General features: G+C 44.1%; 1 protein-coding gene across 1 annotated transcript in view; it reads right to left on the bottom strand.

Moving 5' to 3' along the window:
• The window catches only part of PAPPA (pappalysin 1), a 174741-nt gene that overhangs the window by 66048 nt on the left and 84420 nt on the right, over nt 1-24273 (bottom strand). The window contains exons 8-10 of the mRNA XM_010203345.2: nt 19669-19797; nt 17986-18077; nt 5351-5547 (exon numbers count right to left, since the gene is read on the bottom strand). Of these exons, the coding sequence (XP_010201647.2) occupies nt 5351-5547; nt 17986-18077; nt 19669-19797 (418 nt within the window). The remainder of the gene's footprint in view (nt 1-5350; nt 5548-17985; nt 18078-19668; nt 19798-24273) is intronic.

Raw genomic sequence — 24273 nt, forward strand, 5'->3', positions numbered from 1 at the left:
GCCAGGCTCATGATGGAACGCTCATGCCTTCAGACAAAAGACCAAAATGTCTGGTCTGTAATATCTGGGAGAAGGCTGAAATAAAGGCAATGTTTTGGTCTTCCTTGAACTAATTTTAGACTTGAAGAGTCTGTAACCCAAGCTGAAGCCTTTTGTTGGATTAGCCAGTACTGGAAATGAGTTCACATGTGTACAGCAAACCTACATTCCTCTTGCAACAGCCTGCGCACAGTGTCCAGTTCATCTTTTTCCAGAACTGGTCTCTGATCACTCATGGTTCCTCCATTAATGGTTTTTCTTAGTGGGATTCTGCCCTCAACCTCCAGAGATTAGCAGTTCAAAGCCTTGCCTGGCTATAAATAACAAAGACATTTGCAAAGCAAATCATCTTATTAAAAATGGGATTTTTTTTATCCCTCCAACCACAACAAAACTCTTACCGTTGAAGAGCAACAGGACTTGGCTGTGAGTTGGGAAGTTCAAAAAGGGCCACTTGCTGAGCCAACAGACAGACACTCTCCCTCTTCTCAGCAAGATCACCCCAAAGGAAAGGAATGGCTTCTCCATTAAAAGTTGCAGGTTTCCTCTCTTCCCACTCCTGTTCAAGATTACTCTATTTGTTGGCTTTGCTGTGTCTTTGGGGATTTATCCTCAGCGTTATATTTATTAGACAGAATAAAACTGCATGGCAGACAACTTCATCATCTATCTCTTTCATTTTCTTGCAGTATTTTCTTACTACTCTTGGAGCCCTTGCTCTACCATGTTATTTCTTCTAGTATTCAGAATGTTTTTGTGCCCTTCTCTTTTTGTGGGCAATTTCAGACATACTGCAACTCTAGACATCTCTCTGCTGCTGGTGGAAGATTGGGTTTGTTTGCTGTGAGTCTGGGTAAGTGCAATTGTGGGAACTGTAATAGGGGCAGGAGGAGGGCCTCCATTTGTGGGAAAAATGTAATAAGAATCCTCTTCCACAACATCTTACTCCATAGCAGCCCCTGTGGGGTACCCAGAGGAGAACAGGGTGTGTTTGTCAGTCTGGGAATGAAAACGAATCCCAGGATCCATTTGTGTCCAGCAGCCTCGGGAAAGAGTCCCTTTTCCAAACTGTGCCCAAGCTGTGTGGCTTTTCCTGTCAGAGGAAAACCAAGCTCAAACAATGGCATAGGGAGAAAAAAAACCCCTTGTTTTTTATATCTATACATGTGTTTACTTTGTCTAAACAACCTCTGCAACGGCTGGGAGGAAATGCAATAACGGACATAGCTACTGAGGGACTGTCCCTCTAAATCACCAATGCACACACCAACTTCCAAGTCTTGAGCACACATTGCTATAACAAGGTCAGCAATAAGCCACCTAAAGATCCATTAGCCCCTTCTTATCATTCCCTATTATAAAAAGCCAAAGGGAAATTGCAGGCAAATCAATTCTCCAAAAGCAGGAGTGCCACCAGCAAGAAGAAAGGAGAAAGGGCATCTCCAGCCTCCCGTGGCTGATCTGCACCCACCTGCCTCTGCCCCTCTTGCCCAAGCCACGGAGCGACTCTCCTGAGCCAGACCTGTCAGAAGCTTTATCCAAAGGCATATCTGTCTAGAAAAGACCCTTTAGCAAAATATCCAAATCCTTGCTGCTCAGTACAACCTACTCCAGAAAGAATAACATAAGCTAATGCACTCAGTGTAAACTGTGGCAAACCAAAATTGGTGTGCAATGAGAGCATGGAGAATGAGTCAACTAAGGCCGTGGCAAGACCCTGCTTGCTTGAACCTTGCAGGACAGCCAGCCTTTCACAGTTACCTAATCCACACTGCATGCTCCTACTTAACACTACTCACTGATGCAGCTTCACCAGTGATGATACAACAGTGATTGTCCACACAGGCCATGACTTCATGTTTTAAACTCATGTCTTATCAAGCCCAGGTGTGCTTAAACTGGTGGCAGGAGGCCATGTCCTACTCATCCTTGCCGGTAACAAGGAGATTGATCCTAGCTGGTCACAAACCAGTCAGGGAAATAAGTCCCCATGGACTTGCAATACAGAAAAAAATTACAGCTACTCACCAAATAGATCAGACAAAGTCCCCTTTGTCTGTCTGTTTGAGCCTACTAGATCTGTCCTTTGGCTAATATAAATCTGCTCAGTGCTATTGCCTTCTTGTAGTCTTTGCCAGCATACATCAACTGATGACTTAACATTAACATCAATAATCTGTAGCACAAGAAAGACCCTGAGAAATAAACAGTGCTGCAGAAAACCCCACACAACCAATACATCAGCACTGATAATATTCGACACATAGTGGATGGCAAGGAGAGGCTGTTTACAAACTCACAGCAAGAGCAGTAGGGAAAAGAGCAGCCCAAGAGTGTGTAAAGCCCTTATAGCTGTTGTACTGTAGTTGACAACAGGCACTGAGCAGCATCTGTTTCAAGATCTGTGGAGAAAACCAGATTAGAAATCAAACTGTAAAAATATCCTGCATTGGTGCTTGCATTTCTGTGCTGGTGCTATATTGCTGACTGGTCCTCTTTGGCTCTAAATATGATGCTGTCAGTACTGAGAGTATTTCTTAATCAGCACTGAGGAGTGGCTGCCAGGAAAGTAGAAGTGGCTGTCTATCAGTCTTGCTTCTGCAGAAAGAGCACTTGTTTAAATGGGAGGGGGGTATGTTTGACCTTTCCATTTTTCAAATGTGTATGTTGTCACCAAGACTGGGTCACTCTTTGTAAGCTTTTTGTTGTTCAAAACAAATCTTATACTGTGTGCTTTTTTTTTTCTCCCTTAGCATGTTACCATTCAGCAGCCTTACACTAACAAGTGAGCAACCAGCATGTGAGATCCATCTCAGATTAGTACACAAGTGTGGGCACTCTACTTCTAAGGAACAACCAACTCTGCAGAAACAGGCAATGTCTCAGGTGAACTGTGTGAACAGCTGTGGGATGGTCAGTCCACAGAAGCAACTCTATAAGAAAGTTTCACTGGCTTGTACAACTTGGCCTAAACAGTCCTCCAAGAGTAAACAAGTGCATGCAGACAGATACTGCTGAGAAATACCACCATATCAAACCCTTATGCAATGCTGACTCCTCATAAGCAGCCTACGTATGACAGTCATGCAGAGAAATGGGTGTTGAGATATCTGAGGATGAGAAACACTTTAAATCATGAAGGGCATGCTTAAAATGCTTTCAAGCATCTTGAGAGCACTGGGGTAATTACGAGAAATGGGGATGTCTAACAAACAGGCAGCTTATATATTCTGTATATTGCTGCGCACTGCACTCAAACATATCTTTCATGGCATTCTTGACGGGAAGCCAACACAAATACCACTCTGATTAATCGGGAAACTACCCAGCAACAACACAAAAAGTTTGCACAACACCAGCAAGCACACAACCCTCTCTGAGAGATATCTGGGTGAGTAAAGGTGTTCCTTTCATCAATACAAAAACCCCCTAAGGCTCAGTGCTTGTGCAGATAATGAAGTCAAACATGTTTACACAGCAGTGATCATTACATACAGAGATCTTAGGTTAATTCTCATCTCCGCTAGCTAACAGACTGATGACCTGCTGCCCCACCTAACCTCTCTGGAGTGACAAGTCAGGTGCTTTCACAAGCTGATGAAGCTGTCTTGTTCCTGGGGAAAACAAAGACTTTCTCAACATATATGATTGAAAAGGTCAATAAACCCCATGCACTCAACCCAGTGCAATAGGATCAGCTGAGCTAAAGCAAAAATTCCTTTTGCTGGAAGTAAATAGCACACTGTTATCTCCTGAGGGGCCAGGCAATAACAGGAGTAATGTCCCCATTCACTACCAGTGTGTGATATGCTAGTGCTCTGCCTATAAATACAACTGCTTTTTTTACCCCCTTTTTTTTTAAAAACAAGGCTGTGACAAACTTCATCTCATCTGGGTACAACAGACATGCCTAAGTTGTGGCTACACAGCAAAGCTTTCCGTGGTGTGTGTGTGGGGTGGTGTGTTTTCCACCACAGGACCACATGGTACCTGCTGCATGGCGTGGCTGCATTTCCAGCAGTGCACTGGGAGAAACTCCACAGCTGCTGCATGGGGACAGAGTGCTTGGGGTCATGCCCATAAAGCAGGACCTGAACTGGAGACAGTGGGCTTTAGACTGTACTACAGCACAGGAGCTCAAACAAGAAAGAAGTTACCAAGGCACTGGTAGGGGTCCAGAGGAAAGTTCCTTTTACAGTGTGAAATAATAAATGAGTCCATGACAAAAAGGCAACACTGTGCTCAGGATTCTGTCTTGGTACTATGCCAACTAACCACACTTTGTGCATTTAAAACTGACCTGGTCATTAATTTGTTACAGACTTGTGCAATGTGAACAAGGCCAAGTCTCTTGGATAAAGATGTTTTCTCTTGCAAGCCAACTGGAAATGCTTAGCGGTTACTATTCACGGAGAAATCTGCTTGTCGTATCTGTGACACATCATTCCTCTCTGCACTGCCCTCTCAAGTCACCTCCCTGACAGCCAGACTGTAAGAACAACTCTGCTGCATCAAATCAAACATCCACCTAATCCACCACTCTATCTCTAGCAAGGGACAATGGGGGACGTTGAAGAAGGAATACATGGAGCAGCTCCTATATATGACAATCCTTTCCCTGCTGTATGCTCTAAAACCCAATCAATAAGCAATGTGGGCTTTCCTGAGTCAGGTTGCATCTGGACTGTTGCATCTGCATCCTGTCTGCTCTGTTTTCCAGGCATTTATCTAATGTCTTTTTGAAGGCATTTGGGTCTAATTCTCTCAGAGAGACAAAAGCTAAAGTTATGGTAACTGGAGCTATTTATGCTACAAAGGAGACATGTAAGAAGGGGGTTAAAGCTAATGAATGGCTTTGGGAATGGACAGGACCTTTCTCAGAATAGAACAATAGGGTGCTTTTATGAAACTAGGAGACAGAAAGCACAAAACTATTAAAAAAGAAAGAACACTCTTTTGTGTTATTTGGCATTAGCCTTCAGAACTCATGGCCACAAGATAGTCCTCTGTTCAAGCTGCAGAGTCTGTCTAGTCTTTTAGGTGATGAGAGTTAGTTGAGGTGACTTCTACACAGCTTATTGAATCAAGCAAGCCAGAACTTCAGCCAGTTTTGAGTTGGAACTGAATTTCAACTTGTCACTACTAACCAGGCTCAGAAAGAGAGAAAGTGTTGTCAGGGACCTTGCTTGGTGAAGCAGGAAGTTACCAGGGAGAGGGAACATCACACATGAACAGTGACAATCTAGCTACGATCATGAATGCTGCTCCTTTCAGGATTTCACTTTCCAGGACAGGAATCTGCTTTCCTTACCTGGGTTGCTGCTGGCTGACCGATGACCACCCATCCTGGGCACTGCTGGTCACTGTGGTGTGAGACGGAGACGTTGGAAGCCCACTGATCGAGGAAGCCTTTGGGAGTGTAAACACCACAGTCTTTGATGCTGGTCATTTGCTCAAATTCCTCGCAGACTCCATCACCATCGTGGAAATAGCACCTGCTGGGTTCATCTGCCAGGAGAGAGCAGAGAAGAGAAATCACAAAGGGCTGGCTACATGTCTGCAATCCAGCTGTTGGGACCTGATAGCATCAGTGGGTTTGTATCTGCTGGATCAGGTCACAAGTGAAAGTGATGGTGACCTCAAGGCAACAGTAAAGTGATTTTAAACCAGACAAGCAACAATGGTTAACCTCTGTATTGGGCAATTCCCAATGCTACTTATTCTACTTATTTTCATCCATTTCCACTTAAAAAGGTGGAGACAGAAGAAAGCAGAGAGAGAAAATACATAGAGAGATCATGTGGGTTTTGGCATAATTCTACCAACTTGGACAAAAAAAAATGCCAACAGAGGGTCTGGTATACGACATTTCCCTTTTTGTTTTATGGAGGTTTTTGTCTCTCTTTTTGTAGGTATCTGCTAACCACCACCACCAGCAGAAACTGTGAATTTAAGGATGGCAAAATATGTCAAATTCATAGTTACAATGACCAAAGGGCCAACCAGATCTGTTTATCCAAAGAGCAGATAGAGTATACATAGCGTGAGGGTAAGCTTGCACACACACACACGGCTTCAACCAACGTGACTCAGATTTGACCTGAAAGGATCAAAAGCAGCAGAAGACTTTATTATCCTTGTCCATTTATTCTGTGGCTTCTCTAATGAGACTGCCAACAAAGATGCCAAATTTTTGAGGTTGTTTCTGTAACACTGGCCCATTAAAAACTGAACTGAGATCCATCTACTCTTTTCAAACAGACTGCATAGCAATAATGACTTTCAGTCATTAGAGTACTCTGTGAAATGGAAACCTTTGACCTGTTGGTATCCTATTTTGTATTGTATTATCATTGCCAGTCCCCAGAGGTATCCAGTTCTGACAGCCTGTTGTATTTTTGTCTGGCAAATAAGCCTGCTGAAAAAACGGTAGGAAATTAGCCAGAGCTGCTAGCTGGTCTGATGGAAACGATCCCTAAGGAGAGTCCTGTCGGTAGCATTGGACTATCTCAAGCTAGGTGTCAGAAAATCTGACGTCTGCTCAGTTTTGAGCTACTTCCAAACTACTAAATCCCCTGTTTATTTTTCCTCCTCGTTTACACAGTGAAATACCATCATGAGCCAGAAAAAAAATCAGTTTATTGCAATTCAATTATTTAATGACTTTTGCTCCTTTTCCCCTCCCTTCCTCCCAATCTCCTGTGCAAAATTCCAGCTCCTTAAGAGAGTGTGAATTTGAAAGAATGGAGAAGTCTATCAGAATGCCATTATGGTTTTACTGCATCACAACCTCTGCAAACAACTAGTGTATGTGGATAAGTGTGGGGAACTATATTTGCTGGGCCAACACTCTGAGCTGGCAAAAAGGAGCCAGCATGAATTTGGAAGCCATTCAGCTATATTGAGTGGAGCCTTGCATCTGAGTGACAATTCCCAGGGTGGCCAAACTTCTTGACCCTAGTGTCACATCTTAAAATCTTCATATGGCTGTGAGCCACCAAACATATACCACACACCTCGAAGAGCTGGAAGGAGGAGTGCTTGGGAGAGTGCTTCAAGACAAAAGATGACAATGGCTCCCCGGGGTGTCCCATTAACTCACGGGAGGGGACTGGATGTGCAGATGGGCCTTAAGGCAACCCAGCAGCAGCTGTCTTGCCTCCTCCCACAGATGGGTTGCTCAACAGCCCTGAAGCCTGGAGGGCCCTGCTACTCCTCATCTGATATTGACCCAGCTAGGAATGCGTGTTTGAATTGCTCATGAACCATATGTGCCTTGAAAGCCCTAGTTTGGGCATCCCTGTAACACACCTTGTTTTTCTGCAAGGCTTATTAATGCTGGCACACTGCTACACCAGCGTAGCTCACTCATCCCTGGGAGAGACACGCTCTGTGTCCTGCCAGTTCAAAGAAGGGGCAGAGCCAGCATGTAACTGTGATAGCCATGGAGACAATTCTTGGATCCTTCCCCTTATTCTTCTGCACTTCTCGTTCTGCTCCTTGCTCTGCAGAGAAAGTGTAGGCTAGGTCTCTGCTGTACCCAAGAACAGTAGGGTGAAGCTAAGCAGCCCACTCGCCTCAGAGCACTATGTCCCAGTTTGAGTGAGAATCTCAGCAGAAATCTCTGACAAATACTCAGCCCTGGAAAGGCTGTGGTCAGCAATCAAAAATCTTCACAACAAAACCCCAAACATATGAAAACATGCATTTTTGGAAAAAGAGTTTCTTTGTCATTTTATGAAAAGGAGCTTCTTTCTGTACAAAGGAAAAGAAAGGAAAAATACCTCCCATTTTAAAAAGATCCAACCTGCAGCCTACAAACACATGCACAGTCAGGTACACTCTTACAGCAAAACACAGGCACCCAAGTGCATCCTGCTACACACCCACACTGACAGAAACACTGACACACAAACACACACATACACTCTCTTTACACATCCCCAGCGCAGTCACCCCACTGATGCAAACACATACCCAGAAACTCACAGCCTAATTTTAGGGCACATGCATTCTGACAGTGCTTCCCTGGCCTTCCTGAAGCATTGACTTATTTTCATGACAGGCACTGAAGTAAGCACAACATTTATATAGCAACATACTCCTGCACTGGCTCCAAATGTTCCCTCCTAATGCGATGATAAACGTAATGGGCTTCTGATAAGATCATGTGTTTGGGATAAAAGAATACTCAAGACCTACTCCAATCCGATGACTTAATTCATCCTCACATGGATGGGAAGGCAGCCTTTGAATAGCTGTGATCCAGGCCAGTGTGTGATCCTAACAGAGGCTAATTTGTTCCTGATTATGCTTAAGACCCCAATAAATCTGTCTGCTTGGAGTCTGCAAAACCCGAGGGAGGAACCGAATGGAGAGACTGAGATGTCTGAATGAAATGGAGACTTCCTAAATGATTAACAGAGCCTTACTGAGCTGAGTAACTGTCCTGAGCCCTTCTGCTGTGCTGGTCCCAGCGAGTCGCTGCACCCTGCCCTCCATCACAGTGCAGGCTCACTGGTTGGGCGATGCTGCACCCAAAAGCTGAGAGATTAGGTACCTGCTCACTTCTATGTGCTTTCAAAAATGAAGGAGGAAAGTGGCTTTACAACCCTAGTTTTGTTTTAAGGATGATCTGTAAGTCCTGCTACTGACACACCACACTGAAGCATGCAATGCCATGCTTTGAGAGGAACACTGGCGAGAAGATGGGAAGTCCTTCCCTGCCCCTGAGCTTCCTACTTCCAAGTGATAGCAAAGAGGGAGACTTCTTTAAATCCTTTCCAGACACTGGTGAGGGGACTGACAAGAATATCAATCTACAACAGACAAATGTGGTGCATCACTGGGTGGGCTGCAAAAAAGCAGTAGAGGCTCTGCAGATATTGAGCACAAGCTCTGACTTCTGACACTTATCATGGTCTCAGATGCTTACTAGGTTACACATTGGGCTTTACATCTTCATAAGCAAAGTGAAGAACGACCAGATTGTTTCTTCCTACGATTGTCCTCACAAACTAAAACCTAACAGGCTTTTCCCCTCCCCACGGTGGTGTGAACACAGCTCAATTAAATCTGTAGAGTCCTGAAGGCTCAAAGCCAGGGAGGGCAGTATCAGGAGTGGTGCATTTCTAGGAAGCAGTAGCTAACATGTTTATTTCCACCGTGGTGCAAGATGCCTTTTCCATTCTCTTCTCAATTACTGTGATATGAAATGCATCCAGAGCCTTGGTAATATGAGATAATTTTTGTCTCCACAGAGGTCTATAGGCTTCCAAGACCTGGTGAAGGTCATAGTGATGTACAAGTTATGTATAGCCTGTGTCATGGGCTATGTTCATCCACACCATGGACTTCTCACTTCAAAGTTGAATCTGATTTGAAGGAGACATGGAGGAAAGAAACATGAAGCAAATCTGATTTATCCTCAAGGAAAAATTACTTCAAAAAATTAGAAAGAAGCTGTCTGGAAATGCAGCTTAATTCTGGAACAGTAAAATGTCTGCAGGCGCAGCACCTGGCAGCAGAAGACAGCATTTCTGGGGGATTTACACCAGATGCTGAAGGATCCTGAGCAACGTGTATTCATTCAAACTCCTTTTCCCTGATGAAGTTCTGAAGGCACAAAAACACTGGGGCAAAACCATAGTCCTTTTCTTGCTATCGCTTTGGGTAAAGGCAGTCTCCACTTCAGTAAGGATTTCTGTGACATCTGGGAATCCCTGAATGCAGCTGTCAACCTGGGGAAAGGGAATTTGCTGGGGAAACAGATTGGCAAGATGTGGCCTGCTTACTATTGCAGCCTGGCTTCAAGACTGAGAGTGATCTTGGGAGTTCACGTGTTACACCAGAAAATGATGCAAACTCCGTTTCTCCTTGCTTCTTAAGCTGAGCACGGTGCCCCAAGGCAGCCTTTTGTATCAAAACACAAACTCATCCTCTGGGGTTAGAAATGAATGATTGCACAAGGTTAAGGATTACCTGGGAAACACCTGTCAGACTCAGGTCTGCTTGAGCATCTGTATCACCATCACAGTCACCTGTTTGCTGAGAGGCTAGAAAACCACCAGCGAAACGAATGAAGTCTGGTAGAGATGGGGAAGCAGACATGCAGGATATACACTTATCTGTGATAGGCAGCCTTCTACCTCATTAAAAAAGAAAAGAGATAAAAAGATCCCATTCATAGCACAGGGCACATCCTCTGACATGGCTTTTAATGTCCGAGCCACACAGTCAAAGTGCTGGGGACAGACACTCGGGGCGGCTTCCTGTTTCCAGCTAAGATACAGTGGTTGGCATCGGCAAAGTCCTTTTTTTTGTGTGCAATAACTACTATTTTTTTAAAAGGCCAGACCAAAAAAAAAAAAAAAGAAAAGAGTATTTTTAAGCTCAGCTGTTTACTTAGGGATGTTTCCAACTACAACAAGCCTCATGCCACATAACTATTTGTCCGAAAAAAAGAGGAAAAAAAAAAAAGGGAGAGGGATGACAAAAATGCAGAAGCATTGTCTCAGAGTACCAAATTCTTGGAGCACAGCAAGCTTCACATTTTAACTCCTGAAAGGTCTGTCCAGAGGTGTACAGGCCTTTTCAGACACAGTAAGGGCCAAATCACAGGCTCACTGAAGTCAGCAACTTCTGCAGAAGCAGGATTTCAGCACCGCGTCACTTAATCGGCATCTCCAGCCACGGAGTTGATGTTCACAGATGAGAAGAAACATATCCAGCAGTTTCTATCACAAAAGGAGAAACAATTCCACTGCAGATCACATGAACCCGGCGGATGAGAGATTGCAGAACCTGCTCCATTTATTTCTATGGGAGTTTCACCTTTGGCTTCAGTGGGAAGAGAGTGAATAACATGGCCTGCTTCCAGGATATCTGCTAATCTCTTCTTTAATATTGAAGAAGACAGAGACAGACATATTTCCTGCTACAGTAACATATTCAAGAGTTATTTTCCTTCCTGGATGTTCTGATTTGAAAAGAGGAAAACCATTACACAGAGCTTGGGCAGACCTTTCCAAATGAAGTTGCATATCAATAAATGGTGTCGTTTTCCTTCAATGAAATAAACCAGACACCTTGGAAACGACGGCAGCGCGGGTGTTGCAATCTGCTGCCGAGCATCCAAGGGGCCTCGCAGGAGGCTTTTTACTTTCCCCCCCTGTACAATATGACAATTGTGTCTGAGCATCTCCTGAATCGAGCAGGAAGGCGTAAGGCATTTGTTGAGCACAGCTCCCTGGTAATTCAGCTGCTTCATGGAAATACATTCCTGGGCTTGTCCTTTGTCTGGCGCGACTTGGCTCATCGGTATGATATAGCGGTTGGAGCACAATAATTATGCAATTGATCTGCGTGCTGCAGACAGATACAATTACAACTCCCTCGCAGAGCCCAGCACTGAAATTTGATATTTCACCTCCAAGAACACGAGCCTTTGTCACTTAAGCAGAAGGAGATTTTTCCATCGCTGTCAGTGGCTGTAGGACCTTATCTGCTCTGTGTCTAGCCAACAGGAGCCAATGGGGCCTTCCCCCAACCTCAGGCAACCAGGTATACATAAAGCTATACAGAAAAGTGCTATAAAAAGTTATAAAAGCACTGTAACAATCATTCTCTTCCCACCTAATCTTCTCTTCCTCTCTGGGTGGTTGGAAAAATCAGAAAAGCAATGCTGAGAATATCTTGATATTTCCTCAAAATGACACAGATTTATTAGCTAAACTTGGAGACTGTCCAACTGAAAATCTTGATGCTTCTGTCACACAAGGCAATCGCTATGGTCATGAGAAGGCTGGCCAGTGTGACCCTTCTCACCACCTGGTCCACTTGCCCGAGAGGCTGGGAAGGAGTCCAAGATAAAAAAACAACCCAGTGGTGCCATTCACCAAGGAAAACAAACTGCTTGTTTGTGCGTGTGGTTTGGTGTTGTTGCAAAGGAAGGTCTTGTGCGCAGCATCATCCTCTAAGCACAGTAAGTTGCTGTTGAGTCACAGAGGATGCTCTAAGGAGGAAAGTATGACCAGCAGTGGAAGTCTCTCTAAGCCATGGACAGTAAAGCATGAGGGCTACAATAAGTAAAGGAATAATTCTGCTGGGCTCTCATTGTAGCTGTGTCCTAAAAACCAAAGCTGGATTGAGCTGGGATGGAGTCACTGGCCTAGGGAAAAATGCAGGCAAATACCACTCCAGCCCACATTCTCCCCCACAAAAAAGCATCTGTTCTTTCTATTTTGCTGCCTGAGATGCCTGCTCTCTCTGCTCTGCGGCTCAGCTGTCCCTGCTAAGATTGCACTATTAATGATGACAGTCTGAAAATCACTTTAAGAGACTTTAAGACAATACTGTGATTACCAACTTGCCAAGCGAGTGCTTAGACATTTTACAACATGTAGCCACACTCCCATGAGCTGCAGGAAACAGTCAGCTTCAAAGTATTTGCCTTAAGCAGAAGGATTCACACAAACATCCTCTGAATAGCCCTGGTCAGTAAATTCATTGCTATTTGCTATGAAATTCTGCTATAGAAGCTCAGCTTCTTTATCGACAGCAATACTCTTTCCCAAGCTCCTTGGTCAATGCTTTAGTCTTATTGATGCCCTGTGAGATGCTGAGTTTCCCTTGCAAGGTGGCTCTGTTTCTCCCATGCTGTTGTTCTACTGAAAGCGCTCGGCAGGGTCAGCCAAGGCCTATTTAATGTTGGTGAAAGAAGGCGAAATCACCATTTGCTGCTGTGTGGGGCCTCGGTTTCAGCAGTCAAAGCTGTGTTCCTGTGCAGGGGTATGGGGAAGGGAGGGGGAGAGGATGAGAGCGACTGGCACTCTCAAAGCATGCCCACAATGAATATGGATGGTCATCCATCAATTTATTTTAAGCACATTACTTCTCTGTCAGAATGGGGAAAAAAAGGAAAAAGAAAGAAAGGAAAGAAAAGACATATAAAATTAGCTTTGTGTCACTCATTTAACACTGCAATTTCCCTAGAGGATTATGCACCAAACAGAGATAGCAAGCTCATGAATATTAATCATTTCCCTGAATGCAATGCAGCCCACCAAACAATAAGATTAGGGGAAAGTGCTATGCTTAATTTATGGATAATGGGAGACGTAAAGGATAGAGCTCCCACAAAGGTAAGGCTCACAGCTGGAGGGAGAGGCCTCTGAGGAGGAGAAGGACAGATCCAGATTTGTAAGGTAGCAAAAAACATTTGAGGCCAAGCAGGAACAAAATAAAAGGTGTTTAAGGATCACTGTCAAATTAAAATCATATCTCTCCCTGAGCAACCACTGGCGACTAATGCTTCAAAAAATGGTGGTAAATTCAAGTGCTAGAGAGGTTTATTTTCTCTTTTCCTCTACTCTGTGCCTCTTCTTTGTATTTTACATCCCTGAGGTCCTGATGCAATAAACCATGGAGACGTGTGTCTAACCTGACACGTCCACGTTCCTCAGTGGGACCACTCGCATGGGGAAGGCAGCAGAAGCGCTGCCCTGTTTGACTGCAGAAAAGCTTTAGCTGAAAGTCCCTTATAAGCAAAGGAGATCAAGTGTAGCAATAACACCACCAATAAGATATAACTGAAAACCCCATAAATTACCAGGCAAACTTAAGGGGAGATAGAAGTTTTGAAGCTACTTCCCAGCTGTGTTTCAACGTGTCTATCAGTCTTTAGCCATCTCTTTTCATATTACCTTCTCTCTCTCTCTCTCTGTCCTTTATTTTTTTATTGATCTCTGCATCTTTTTTTATTATAACCTTCTCTTTCTTCAGCACTGGTGAGCTAAATCAATGCATAATGCACATTACACTCAACAAAAGGAATGCAAATGAAAGCAGCACTCTTTTTCAGTGTCCGCACATATATCTAGATGCATGTGGACAACTTTGGTGTGTGGGAGAGTGCATACCAAGGACAAGGTGCTCAGCTGCTTGTTAGACACTCATTTCTCAATGGTCCAGTGGGAATGGATCAAGTGCTAAAAAGCTCTGGGTTCCCACAACTGCAAATCATAACTCTCGTGGCTGGGGCCCACTTTACACAGGACATTTTGGCGTGAACTTGGCCGAGATCCGCAGTAATCGCAAAATCAGTTATCCCAAGAGTAACCCAGAGCAAGGTGAAAGGAAAGCAGCCAAGAGGTAGGAGAGGGGGGCATCAGTCACAGAGGACACGACTTTGATTTGCTCGTTCACTACAAACCAAAAAGCCAAGTGAAACTTTCCCCGCGGGACCGAATGCTGTGCAGAGGAGATAAAATACGCAAAATTCACTATGCAAAGGGGAAAGAAAAGGGGAGATGATAAATTTCAGGGTGGGGAGGGGTGAGAGTACTGCAGGACTTAGAAAAGGAGTACTGCCAGATGCTTTCATTAATTAATTAATTAATCTCACTGTCACTCTTCAGCATGTTGCAGGAAGAAAACGCTATTAATCTTATCTGTTTTCTGTTCCTCGGCTTTGTGTTCAGAGAAGGCCAGGACAGCCTGACAGTAAGACCACACGGTTTTCTTCCCTGCCTCCCTCTTTCCTTCCCTCGTGCCCCTCCTCCCGTGGCAGAGCAGATTGATCCACTGTTATCTGATTAGAGAGGAAAGGAGGAGGGAAAACAAAACCGAGGGGGGAAAAAGAAGTCTAATTTTATTACAGGCACTAGTGCAAAGTGTCTTGAGAGCCTCGTGCCATTTATTCAAAGGAAAGTTGGACCAATTAGGAAAAAATATAAACCTCATGATCCTAAAAGGCAAAGAGAGCAAGAGAGGCAAAAGGCCCCCTGTGAAGTGGCTGCCTCCATCCTCGGAGATATCCAGAGCCCAGCTGGACATGACCCTGAGTAACATGTTCCAACTTTGAAGCTGGATCTAACTTTGAAGTTGGCCCTGCTCGGACCAGAGACCTCCAGAAACTCCTTCCAACCTAAATTATTGTGGGATTCATGGCTCTAAATCTAAGGCTTGGTGGTGTTTGTGGGCTCTCTCGTATTTCTCTTCTACCAAGTGAAGTGACTTGCTTTGGAAGGAAGGAGCCCACTTGGGCTTTGCTCTCAAACCTCCTGCTACGAACCCCCTAGATGATGCCCCTTCAGCCCTGCCTTTGCAAACAAAGCAGGGCCCAATCCTGCAGACAATTTGTGACAAGCATTGCATTCACTGTTGTGGTTAGATTTGCTGAAGTCTAAAGAATGCCTTGTGGTAGTTCAGAAACATGCCTGGAAGGAAGCGTTTGCAAGATCAAACCCTGAGGCCCCCAATTCAGCAAAGCCTCAGAACATGTGTTTGAGGCTCACTGAATTCTTTGGTGAAGGGGAGTGACTCCTGGGGCTCTAAAGAGCTACATAGTACAACAAGAACATCACTACAAAAATAACACTGTCTGAAATAATTACTTGTTGTCCTACAGGATTATAACATGTGTTAGCCTTGTAAACATGGAAATAAAGTACACTTATTTTTCTGTGCTCCTCAAGCAGGGACCCAAACATTCAGTATTTTCCAAGAAAACACCTTCCCAGTCTCAAAGAAGACTTTTGTTTGACTAAAGGCACAGGATCCCATCTGATACTATTAGTTTCCTGAGAATGCTGAACTTCTGCTCTTTTCCATATTTATTTACCACTCACTTCCCAAACATCTTTATGTTTTCTGGTGAGATTTTAACACTTGAAGTATAAAAACAAAACACAAAGCAGCAACATTCACTTATCTGAAAGATTATCCAGTAGTTTTTCTCCAGAGCTCTTGATGTCCTAATTCATGGTGGCTCATCACCTCAAAAAGCCAACAGGATTCTGTTTCACAGGTATTGCCTTCTCTGAACCTTTCCTAGGGACTTAATGAAGGCACTGTTTGCCCAAAAGCAACAGCAGCTGGTCTGCCCTTGCAGACCCTGCATGCACACCAAGGCCATCACCATCACAGCAGTCACAGCACCACAACTGTAGAGCTGTGCAACAAAACATTTGTAAGGTCTGTGTCCATGCACCCTTCCACAGATACAGCTACTTTGATTCACCTGAATCCTCATATTCAGTATTTCACAAACAATAACATTTCATTCACTTTTGTAATCTAGGACCTGTACAAAATCACCACCTCACAAAGCCTATAACAAGCAAACATCTTTTTACCTTTGGAATTCAGCTTTCCTTTTCAACACAAGCAAATCTGAAAAATCCCTTCCTCTGTAACAGAGTAGAAAAATCTGTGTGTTTTTGGTGCTTCATTTCCTAATCATACTGCTGTCAGACAGGGGTCTTCCACACTCTCAACCAGGCCTGTTGCTGGTCCTGCAGATGAACCTGTACACAGACATAAAGCAGGCTCCTGTGCTCTCCTGGCAAGACATCACTGCATGGTCCAAGTCTCGGGACACCTCAGTCCTGTCCATGGATTTATTTGGAGCACGATGTAGCTCTTGTCCTGCCCACACAACCCAGTTTCCTTGAGGACCAATGCAGACAGGGGAGGACCTGGGTCACATCCTAATGCAATGCTGGGATATGGTCAAAATACAGACCTGGACCAACGGACCCTGGACCAAGGGACTCAGACCTGCTGTTGAGCACAGTGACACAGATACAACCACACAGCTCCAACCTAAACCCTTGCTGGAACCAGCCTCACACTGTGCCTGACTTTTAGAGAACTCAAAACATTTGCCTAAGTGTTTATCTCACTTTCAAAATATTATTACTAATATCTTTTCAGTGCTTGAGGCTCTGATGCAGCAAGTTACTTGAAACACAAATGTCACTTCAAGACCACCAAAAGTCACAATTATCCCCAACCATAAATATGCTCAGATTTCAATGGAGCTATTTCCATATGTAAATATGTAAATAAGTGCATCACCAAATTGGGCCTCAAATCTCACGGCATGGGATGCTGAAGTAAAAATGTAGCCATTCCTACGAGACAAACAGTCCCCAGCTTATCATCCAAGAGAAACATGGTGCCTGTGAGGTCCTTCATATGTTCCTCCAGGCACCAGACGTAATAGTCCTCTTGCCAAAATGAGTAAATTTCAGTCTTGCCAATGTGATACTGTCTGCTAGGAAGTGATGCCCTGAGCTGAAGGCATGGGATCACTAGATGGGACACAGTATTTGCTTGGTCAGTCCAGATAAGGAATCTCATAAAATCTCTTGAGAAAGAGCCAACCCTTTACAAATATCAACTTGGGTTTCAGAAGCTCTGCACGTTTCACCCTTCCCCAGACCTCACAGAGCCCTGGCTGGGAAAAGCAACCCCATGATGCATGGCTACCCCACAGAAAGTACAGGGTAAATTAGTCTCCACTTCCCTCCTCTGCCCTCAGCATTCCTAGAGAGTTTAATAAATATGTAAAGCCCACAAATGCAGCCCTGCTTTCCTGATAGCTCGAGCATCTTCCGGCCATTGTGCTTACAGGTTTTGCTAATCAGAGCAAACCAGGCTTGCAAATGAAAACTGATTAAGTAGTTTTCACCTCTGAAAAAGGGGATTAGCTAGACCTTTGATCCTCAGATTTGATTTGCAACTCAAAGGAGGTGTGACCTCAGCTGGACTTGCTTCTGGTCTCAGTCCCTTCCCCTTTCACTCCTCCTCCTGTTTACCAGAAAAAAAATCAGTTCATGTCTTCTCACGTAGCCAGCTCTAAAGCCTATTGAAGCCACTGGAAAACCACCCACTGACTTCAATGGGCTTTGGATCAGTCCCACAATGGCTGACTTAGCCTTAAAGTCCGAGGCTGTTTCAAAGCCAGCAGAACCAATTCCCATCAAAATGACTAGAAGCTGGGAAGATATGTTCGTCTTTCAAACATACAAATTCCACCTTTTTTTCTCTCTTCCATGACAACTCTTCAGCTGGAAATACAGAAAATACTGTTGATTTTTACCTTGCACTCTTCGTAGAGTTGTTGCCACCGAGAGAGGAAGGGCTCTGAGCCAGACTTACCAATGCAATTAAAGGATAACTCCTGCAGGCAGAATAGGGAGCAGCCATCACCGTTGATCTTATTCATATCATCGCATTCTTCCCCCAGGTCTCTGTAGGCAGGGCACACACATGCAAAGAAGAGTCAGGTGGCAAATGGCATCATCCCAGCAATCACTGCAACCTCTCTGTGGAACCCCAAAGCCCTGAAATCCAGTACAATGTCTTTGTGGGCTGATCCTTAAAATACCTCTCCCTTTCTCCTCCAGCCCCGACTTTCATCATTCCTGGTTCACAAGCTTGCCTGGCCACTTCTCTCCTGAACATGTGGATACCACTTGCTGTTCTCTGATGAGGATATGAGCTACTTCCTTCATAGCTGGTGTGGCTGCAACTCAGCAGGTGGGGAAAAAGAGAACAAGAATCTCTGAAACTCTTTGTATTAAATCTGGAAGGGCCAGACTGTGACCCCAGCGTGGGAATAACAAGGCATAAAGGCTGGTGCTGGGCTATTCCAGGTGACAGCACTCTGAGGAGTTGACAGGGAGCAGGTGGTGTCAGCAACAGGGTCTTGCCTTGTGCCAGCCCACACAGTTGCAGCAGTGTGAGGGGAGAAGAGTGCAAACCAGCTGAGAAACAGGCTGCCACAGCTGCAAGAGGGGCCGCAACCAACCAAGCTGTGACAGGGTCTGGTTCCTGCTCGCTCCTAAGGCAGCTCAGCTATTGTTCAACGCTTGCTGCAAAGCCACAAGTGATGTTTGAAGAATGTGCAAACATAACAGCAGGAGAAAAGTTATGGAAAGCAAAATTAATCTGTCTTTCTCCACCTCTTTCTTCAAGACTGCCCTGGATTCCTGTGTTGTTTGATTGTTCTCTTTGATTTCCCTGCCTGTTGGGCCTCATCCTGTAAATACTTGCTGCCAGGTGTATCATCTGACAGAGTTATGGGATTGCTGATCAGCATTATTTCAAGAAAATAATACTAGCTGGATTAAGCATTTGCTTGTTGTTACTTACATCATTTAAATAATTAAATTATCTAATGCCTGGAAGCTTTGAAGCAGGTGGCTTTATGGGCCAACATATTAAAAGAATAAACCCTAACATAGTTGTGAACGATTGTGTTACATTTTCAGTGCTCTGGGGACTGGCAAGCGGTGAGAGGAGCTGGTTGAGAACACGTAACTCCTACTGCTCTCTTTCACTGGCCAAATCCTTCCCCCTCAGATGCACCCCAGCTCCAGTGGTCAGTCAAACAAGAGGTTGCCCCAGAAACCTGGCTCACTATGTGGCAGGGGTTTTGCCCTGTCCCACAGCTGCCAGGCACATGGGACTACATGTGTCAGGATGGTATCAAAGGCTGTATGAATTTTCCCAGCTCCACAAAGGAAATGTCATATTCATGTATAAAGATATGGATACATGAACAAACAGCATAAACAGCATATAGCGTACTTTCCTATCGATCCTGCTGTCTGGACTCCATTATCTGTATCTCTGTCTGTATCTACTGGTGCCAGGATAGCAAGGCCTAAGTTCCAATTAAATGTCATCATCCTGGTAATCATCAAGCACGAGCCATTATCTAAAGATGAGAGCCAGCCTAAACTAAGGAGACATCAGAGGTCATCAGTTCCTTTCTAGCCCCAGATTCTGGCTGAGGAGATGTGCTCAGATTTATCTGTTTGCTCGCTCCAGACTTACATTTGGATAATCCCGTCTCCACAGTATCCACTTCCAGAGACATACACAAGCGTGGGGGAAGGTTCACTCTCCTCCATCCCGGAGACAACGCTGACCTGGTACGTGTATGTCGTCCTCTCGCTCAGTTCCCTGCGAGACAAAAGGAAATATTAAGGGTTCCGTACAACAAAGGTGGCAGCAAAGGGCAGAGAAGGAGGCGGTGAAACGGGGGCTGCCTGTCAAAAAAGTAAGTTTTAGTTCAGCCAGGTCCTCAGAATATTCCTACCTCATTTTCATGGTGTTAATTTGTGGTTGGGTGGCTTTTTCTTGTGGGCACAATCAGCGCTACCTATGTCCATGCTTGATTTATGCACGGCTCTGAAATAGGTGCAACTCTTGACTATTTGACAGCTAAAATATTTGCTGATTAAAATCCTGCAGTTGAGTGTGTTGCTGCTTGCATCTGTACCTACTGTAGAGATGGCATTGCACTGACACCATGGGACCAGTCCATCAGACCTCACAGCGGAAATGGTAACATTATGGACAACGGAACTACAGCACTGAGAAACCATCCTTGGGCTTAGCCTGTGAGCACTTCTACTCTCATCTCTCCACAGCAGGGACAGCGTTACCTGCAAGTTTGTGGCATAGTTCATTTAGGGAACTTAAAATACCCTGCAAACACTGATTATTTCCACAACAGCCCTGAGCTCAATACAACTGCAGCTGGAGTCAGTAGCAATCTGCCTATTGATTTAAGACAGAATTGGACTGGAGATGTCTCAGTGATAGATAAATAAGTTATCCACTTCACACACAGGTATTACAGCAACAGAATTGAAAAAGAAGAGCACAAAAAGGATCCACACCACAGTGCTGCATCTCACATGAGCATTGAAATATTCACAGAAAGAATTAGCAAACTGGTACATATTTATGCAAAGCCATAATCACCTAAACCCTGTGCATCTGTAAATGAGGAATATTTTTTTATGTGGAATACAGAAATAATAAAGGACCCAATATAAATGTTTAGCTCTTTTACCTTGTCTTTTACATTATCAGAACTCAAAACATTCCACAAAGAAACTCATTACCATTATCCTCATTGTGTCGACTTGTAAAGCCCCTGTGTGGGGAAGGCAAAATGATTTGCTCACAGTCATCAATCAGGCTAATTGCAGAGCCCATAACACAACCTGGCTCTTTCCGAAGCCATTCCAGTTCTCTACTTACTTGCTCATATTGCCCCAATTACTGACAGTAATATACATGGCTTTTTGTCACAGGAACTTGGTCAAAAAGCACATATTAATGAAGTGTGACTACAAAGATCTATCTACTACAGAGCCACAAAGCCATTGAAGTAGGTATCAATGGACTGTAGTTATCGAAATCTTCCAGTTCGTGAAATAAGTATCTCCTTAAAAGATTCATTAAATTAACAAGCATGACTTAAACTCCAATATCACACATTGCATTTAACAACAAAGCTGTTTCTCACGGATCCTGCGCCTGCAAAATGACTGTCGTTGAAAGAATCGCACGCCAACAGCACTGGGGTTTGATTCTCTATGATCACACTCAAAATGGGGAGTGAAGTTCAGTGGAATGGAAACGCAACACAACTGGCTTTCTCATTGCTTCATCACCCGATTCCTATCTGCAGTAGCTCCTCTTAGCTAAATTTGAGGATTCAGGTAGCACAAGCACTATGTTAATTCCTCTACAGATTAGGGAGACGTTTACCCAGATATTGGTATGGGTGTTTATTCAATCAAAGGGAAAAAATTCAAACTGCTGCCCTTGGGACCTGTTTAAAACAACTGCTTTGGGAAAAAACAACAAAAAAAAGAAGAAATAGAAAATGATATGAAATAAGTTCAGTGGCCAAACACACTGATATATAATACTGAGGGTATCCTCCAGATTCCACTCCCAGATAAACCCACCTATTAAGACAGGAAGTTTCTCATATACACTGATGAAATGAAAGCAGAGGCAAGCTTTGATTCTTAAAGAGAAGTTATTTCTCAAGTTCTTTCACAAAACCATTTGTAAAATATTTAACAAATTCACTTGCAGAAATGTGGATTTTATCACCGGGGATCTGCTAACCACACAAAAAAAGGTTCAGTTCTTAGAAAAAACTGTTAACAAGGGAACAGTTCCTCAGCTATAACAGCTACAAAATAAATACATCCATGCTGCTTCCTGATGCTCTGAGATCACAAGCCTGGGTGCAAAATAGTAGTTCTCAGATTCGGATTTCTTGTGTGATTTCCACTGATACCCATAAGTGACGGGCAGGAATTTGGCTAACAGCAGCCTCTGCGAGCGTGTTTCAGTACGTGGGAGTGTTTGTGTATGCTTGTGTGTACATGTAAGCAAATGGAAAACAGGGAAAGTTCACATTTGTTTATGTAGAGGGAGGGAAGTTGGCAGAAGATAATGGAAGAAGACACAGTACGAAATTAAGCACGGGAGAGAATATGGTGCTTACAAGTTATTAGGTGAGTGGAGATGAATGTGTATGTGGGTGAATAAGACAGAAAACTGGAAATGAAAGTTATTAGGTGGGGAGAACTCTGGCATATTTAATTGTGTGGACTGTGAATGAAAAACTTTGTGTGGGGAGAGGACCCTGTGGACCTTGGAGAAGAGTGACTGCTGGCCTTGTGGCAGTGGGCTTTGTTCTAATCCTGTCCCCTGCTACATGCTGGGGAGGGAGAGATCTCCAACTTCAATTCCATAGAAATCATATGGAATGACATTATCCTTATAGTTTAGTTACACAAAAAAGTCCATTTTTTCCTTACACCAACAAGTATTTGCACAGCCTGGTTTCCCTTAGTTTCACACAGTTTGGATACAACATGGCTATTAAGTTCTTTATGTTCAAGATACTCCATGAACATAATACCCTTGTCTTAGGTTAAAATACAGAGAAAGAGAAGACAAATGGTCACTATAAAGCAACATCAGGATCAGAAGCCAGCTCTCCAGACCCAGACTGCAGCCATGGGGCCAATCTTCCCCATCCTTGTCCCAGCTCTCCTTTCAGACAGCCCAGTCAAGAGCAATATAAAGCTTCACAATCTTCCACTTAGTGGAGACAGCAGAGAGACTGTCATGCCTAGGGCAGCAGAGAGACTGTCATGCCTAGGGCAGCACCGAGCCAGCCATGCCCAGAGATCAGAAATAGAAGCATGGGTGCTTCAGAGGTGCTCTCCAGCAACATGCAATCATAGCTGGGGATGTGCTTGGAAGGGAGCACTGGAAAGCCACCTTAGAAACTCAAACACAAGGCATCATACTTTCAGTTCACCTTGGTCTGATGCAAATAGTGTCAAAAACCTGATTGAGCTGGATGTGGCATTTCACATCTGGAACCTGATGTGCTTATATCCTCCTGAACTGTTAAATATATCATATCCTCAGCAACTGAGTTTTAGCATTCCTTCACAGTACCCACTTTTTGGAAAAACAGAGCTGCTAAAGGGGTGATATATGCAATACTTCAGGCAACAATCCAGTACCACAGTGAGAGAGGCAGGAAGGAATGCAGGAATAAAGGGAAAACTTAAAAAAACCCAAAAAAGAATGAATCCTCTCTTCTGTAGTTACAGGGCACTAAGGTCAATATTACTGACTGTATGACCATTTATTTTCTCTCCTGCCTTCCCTCAGAGCTGATGGCACACCAAGAGCAATAACGTGCTCGTTCCACCCTGCTGCCAGGCTTCGTACGACACCACTGGAGGAAGTGAGAGAGAAGAACATCTTTAACACTAAGGATGTGAACAAATACTCTTTTAAATTTATATCTATGGTCTTTTAATGACCTTTCTGAGAAGGGAGTAAGCTGCACTGATCGCTGCAGCCTCCGCCCGTGGGGAGGCAGTCTGATTAAAAAGCAATGACTCAAGCCCTCTGCTTAGAGGGGGAATTAGGACGTGCCATGTAAAATATCACGAGGGGAAATTTCCTGTCTGCTGTGGCAAGTGACAGATCCAGGGTCAGAAATATAGATCCCTTTAATTCTTTTCCTGTTTTCACTGGGGAGGCTGGGCAGTTGAGTTAATCTCGCTGTGTCCTCCATGCAAGGGACCTCTGCTTTTAGTTTGGGTGCTCTGCAAAAGTTAGGGTAAAAATTATATCTCTGGGAAGTTGTTTTCTACTCAGACAAAGGTGGGTTTAAAGGGTTGTTGAATGTACAGAAGCAAAATACATGATTTCAAATGCCAGCAGATCTGCAAGCACATCTATGCCCACTGTAGGGTTCAGCATCTGAGGACACAGCACACACCTGAGATGCAGTGAAAGCACCAATGGAAAGAAAAAACCTTGTGCCTCTCCCTACTATGATGGTATGTATGTTTTTCCTACTACAGGCAACAACAGGGAGGGTTTTTATACAGCAAAGACTTGTTTCCAACAAAATTGAAAATATCCTTAAGGCTGATGCCAGCTTCTCCCTATGGAAACAGAAATGGCCAGAAAGCAATGGAAGCAGACAGCATTCCTGTTAAGGACAAGATGACAAAGTCTTAGATTGTCCCAATTAAACCATGGCTGCCACAGGCATGATCATGTGAAACAGGCAAATCCCACACCTCAAGC

This window comes from Colius striatus, chromosome 19 (assembly GCF_028858725.1).
Source record: "Colius striatus isolate bColStr4 chromosome 19, bColStr4.1.hap1, whole genome shotgun sequence".
Classification (NCBI taxonomy): Eukaryota; Metazoa; Chordata; class Aves; order Coliiformes; family Coliidae; genus Colius; species Colius striatus.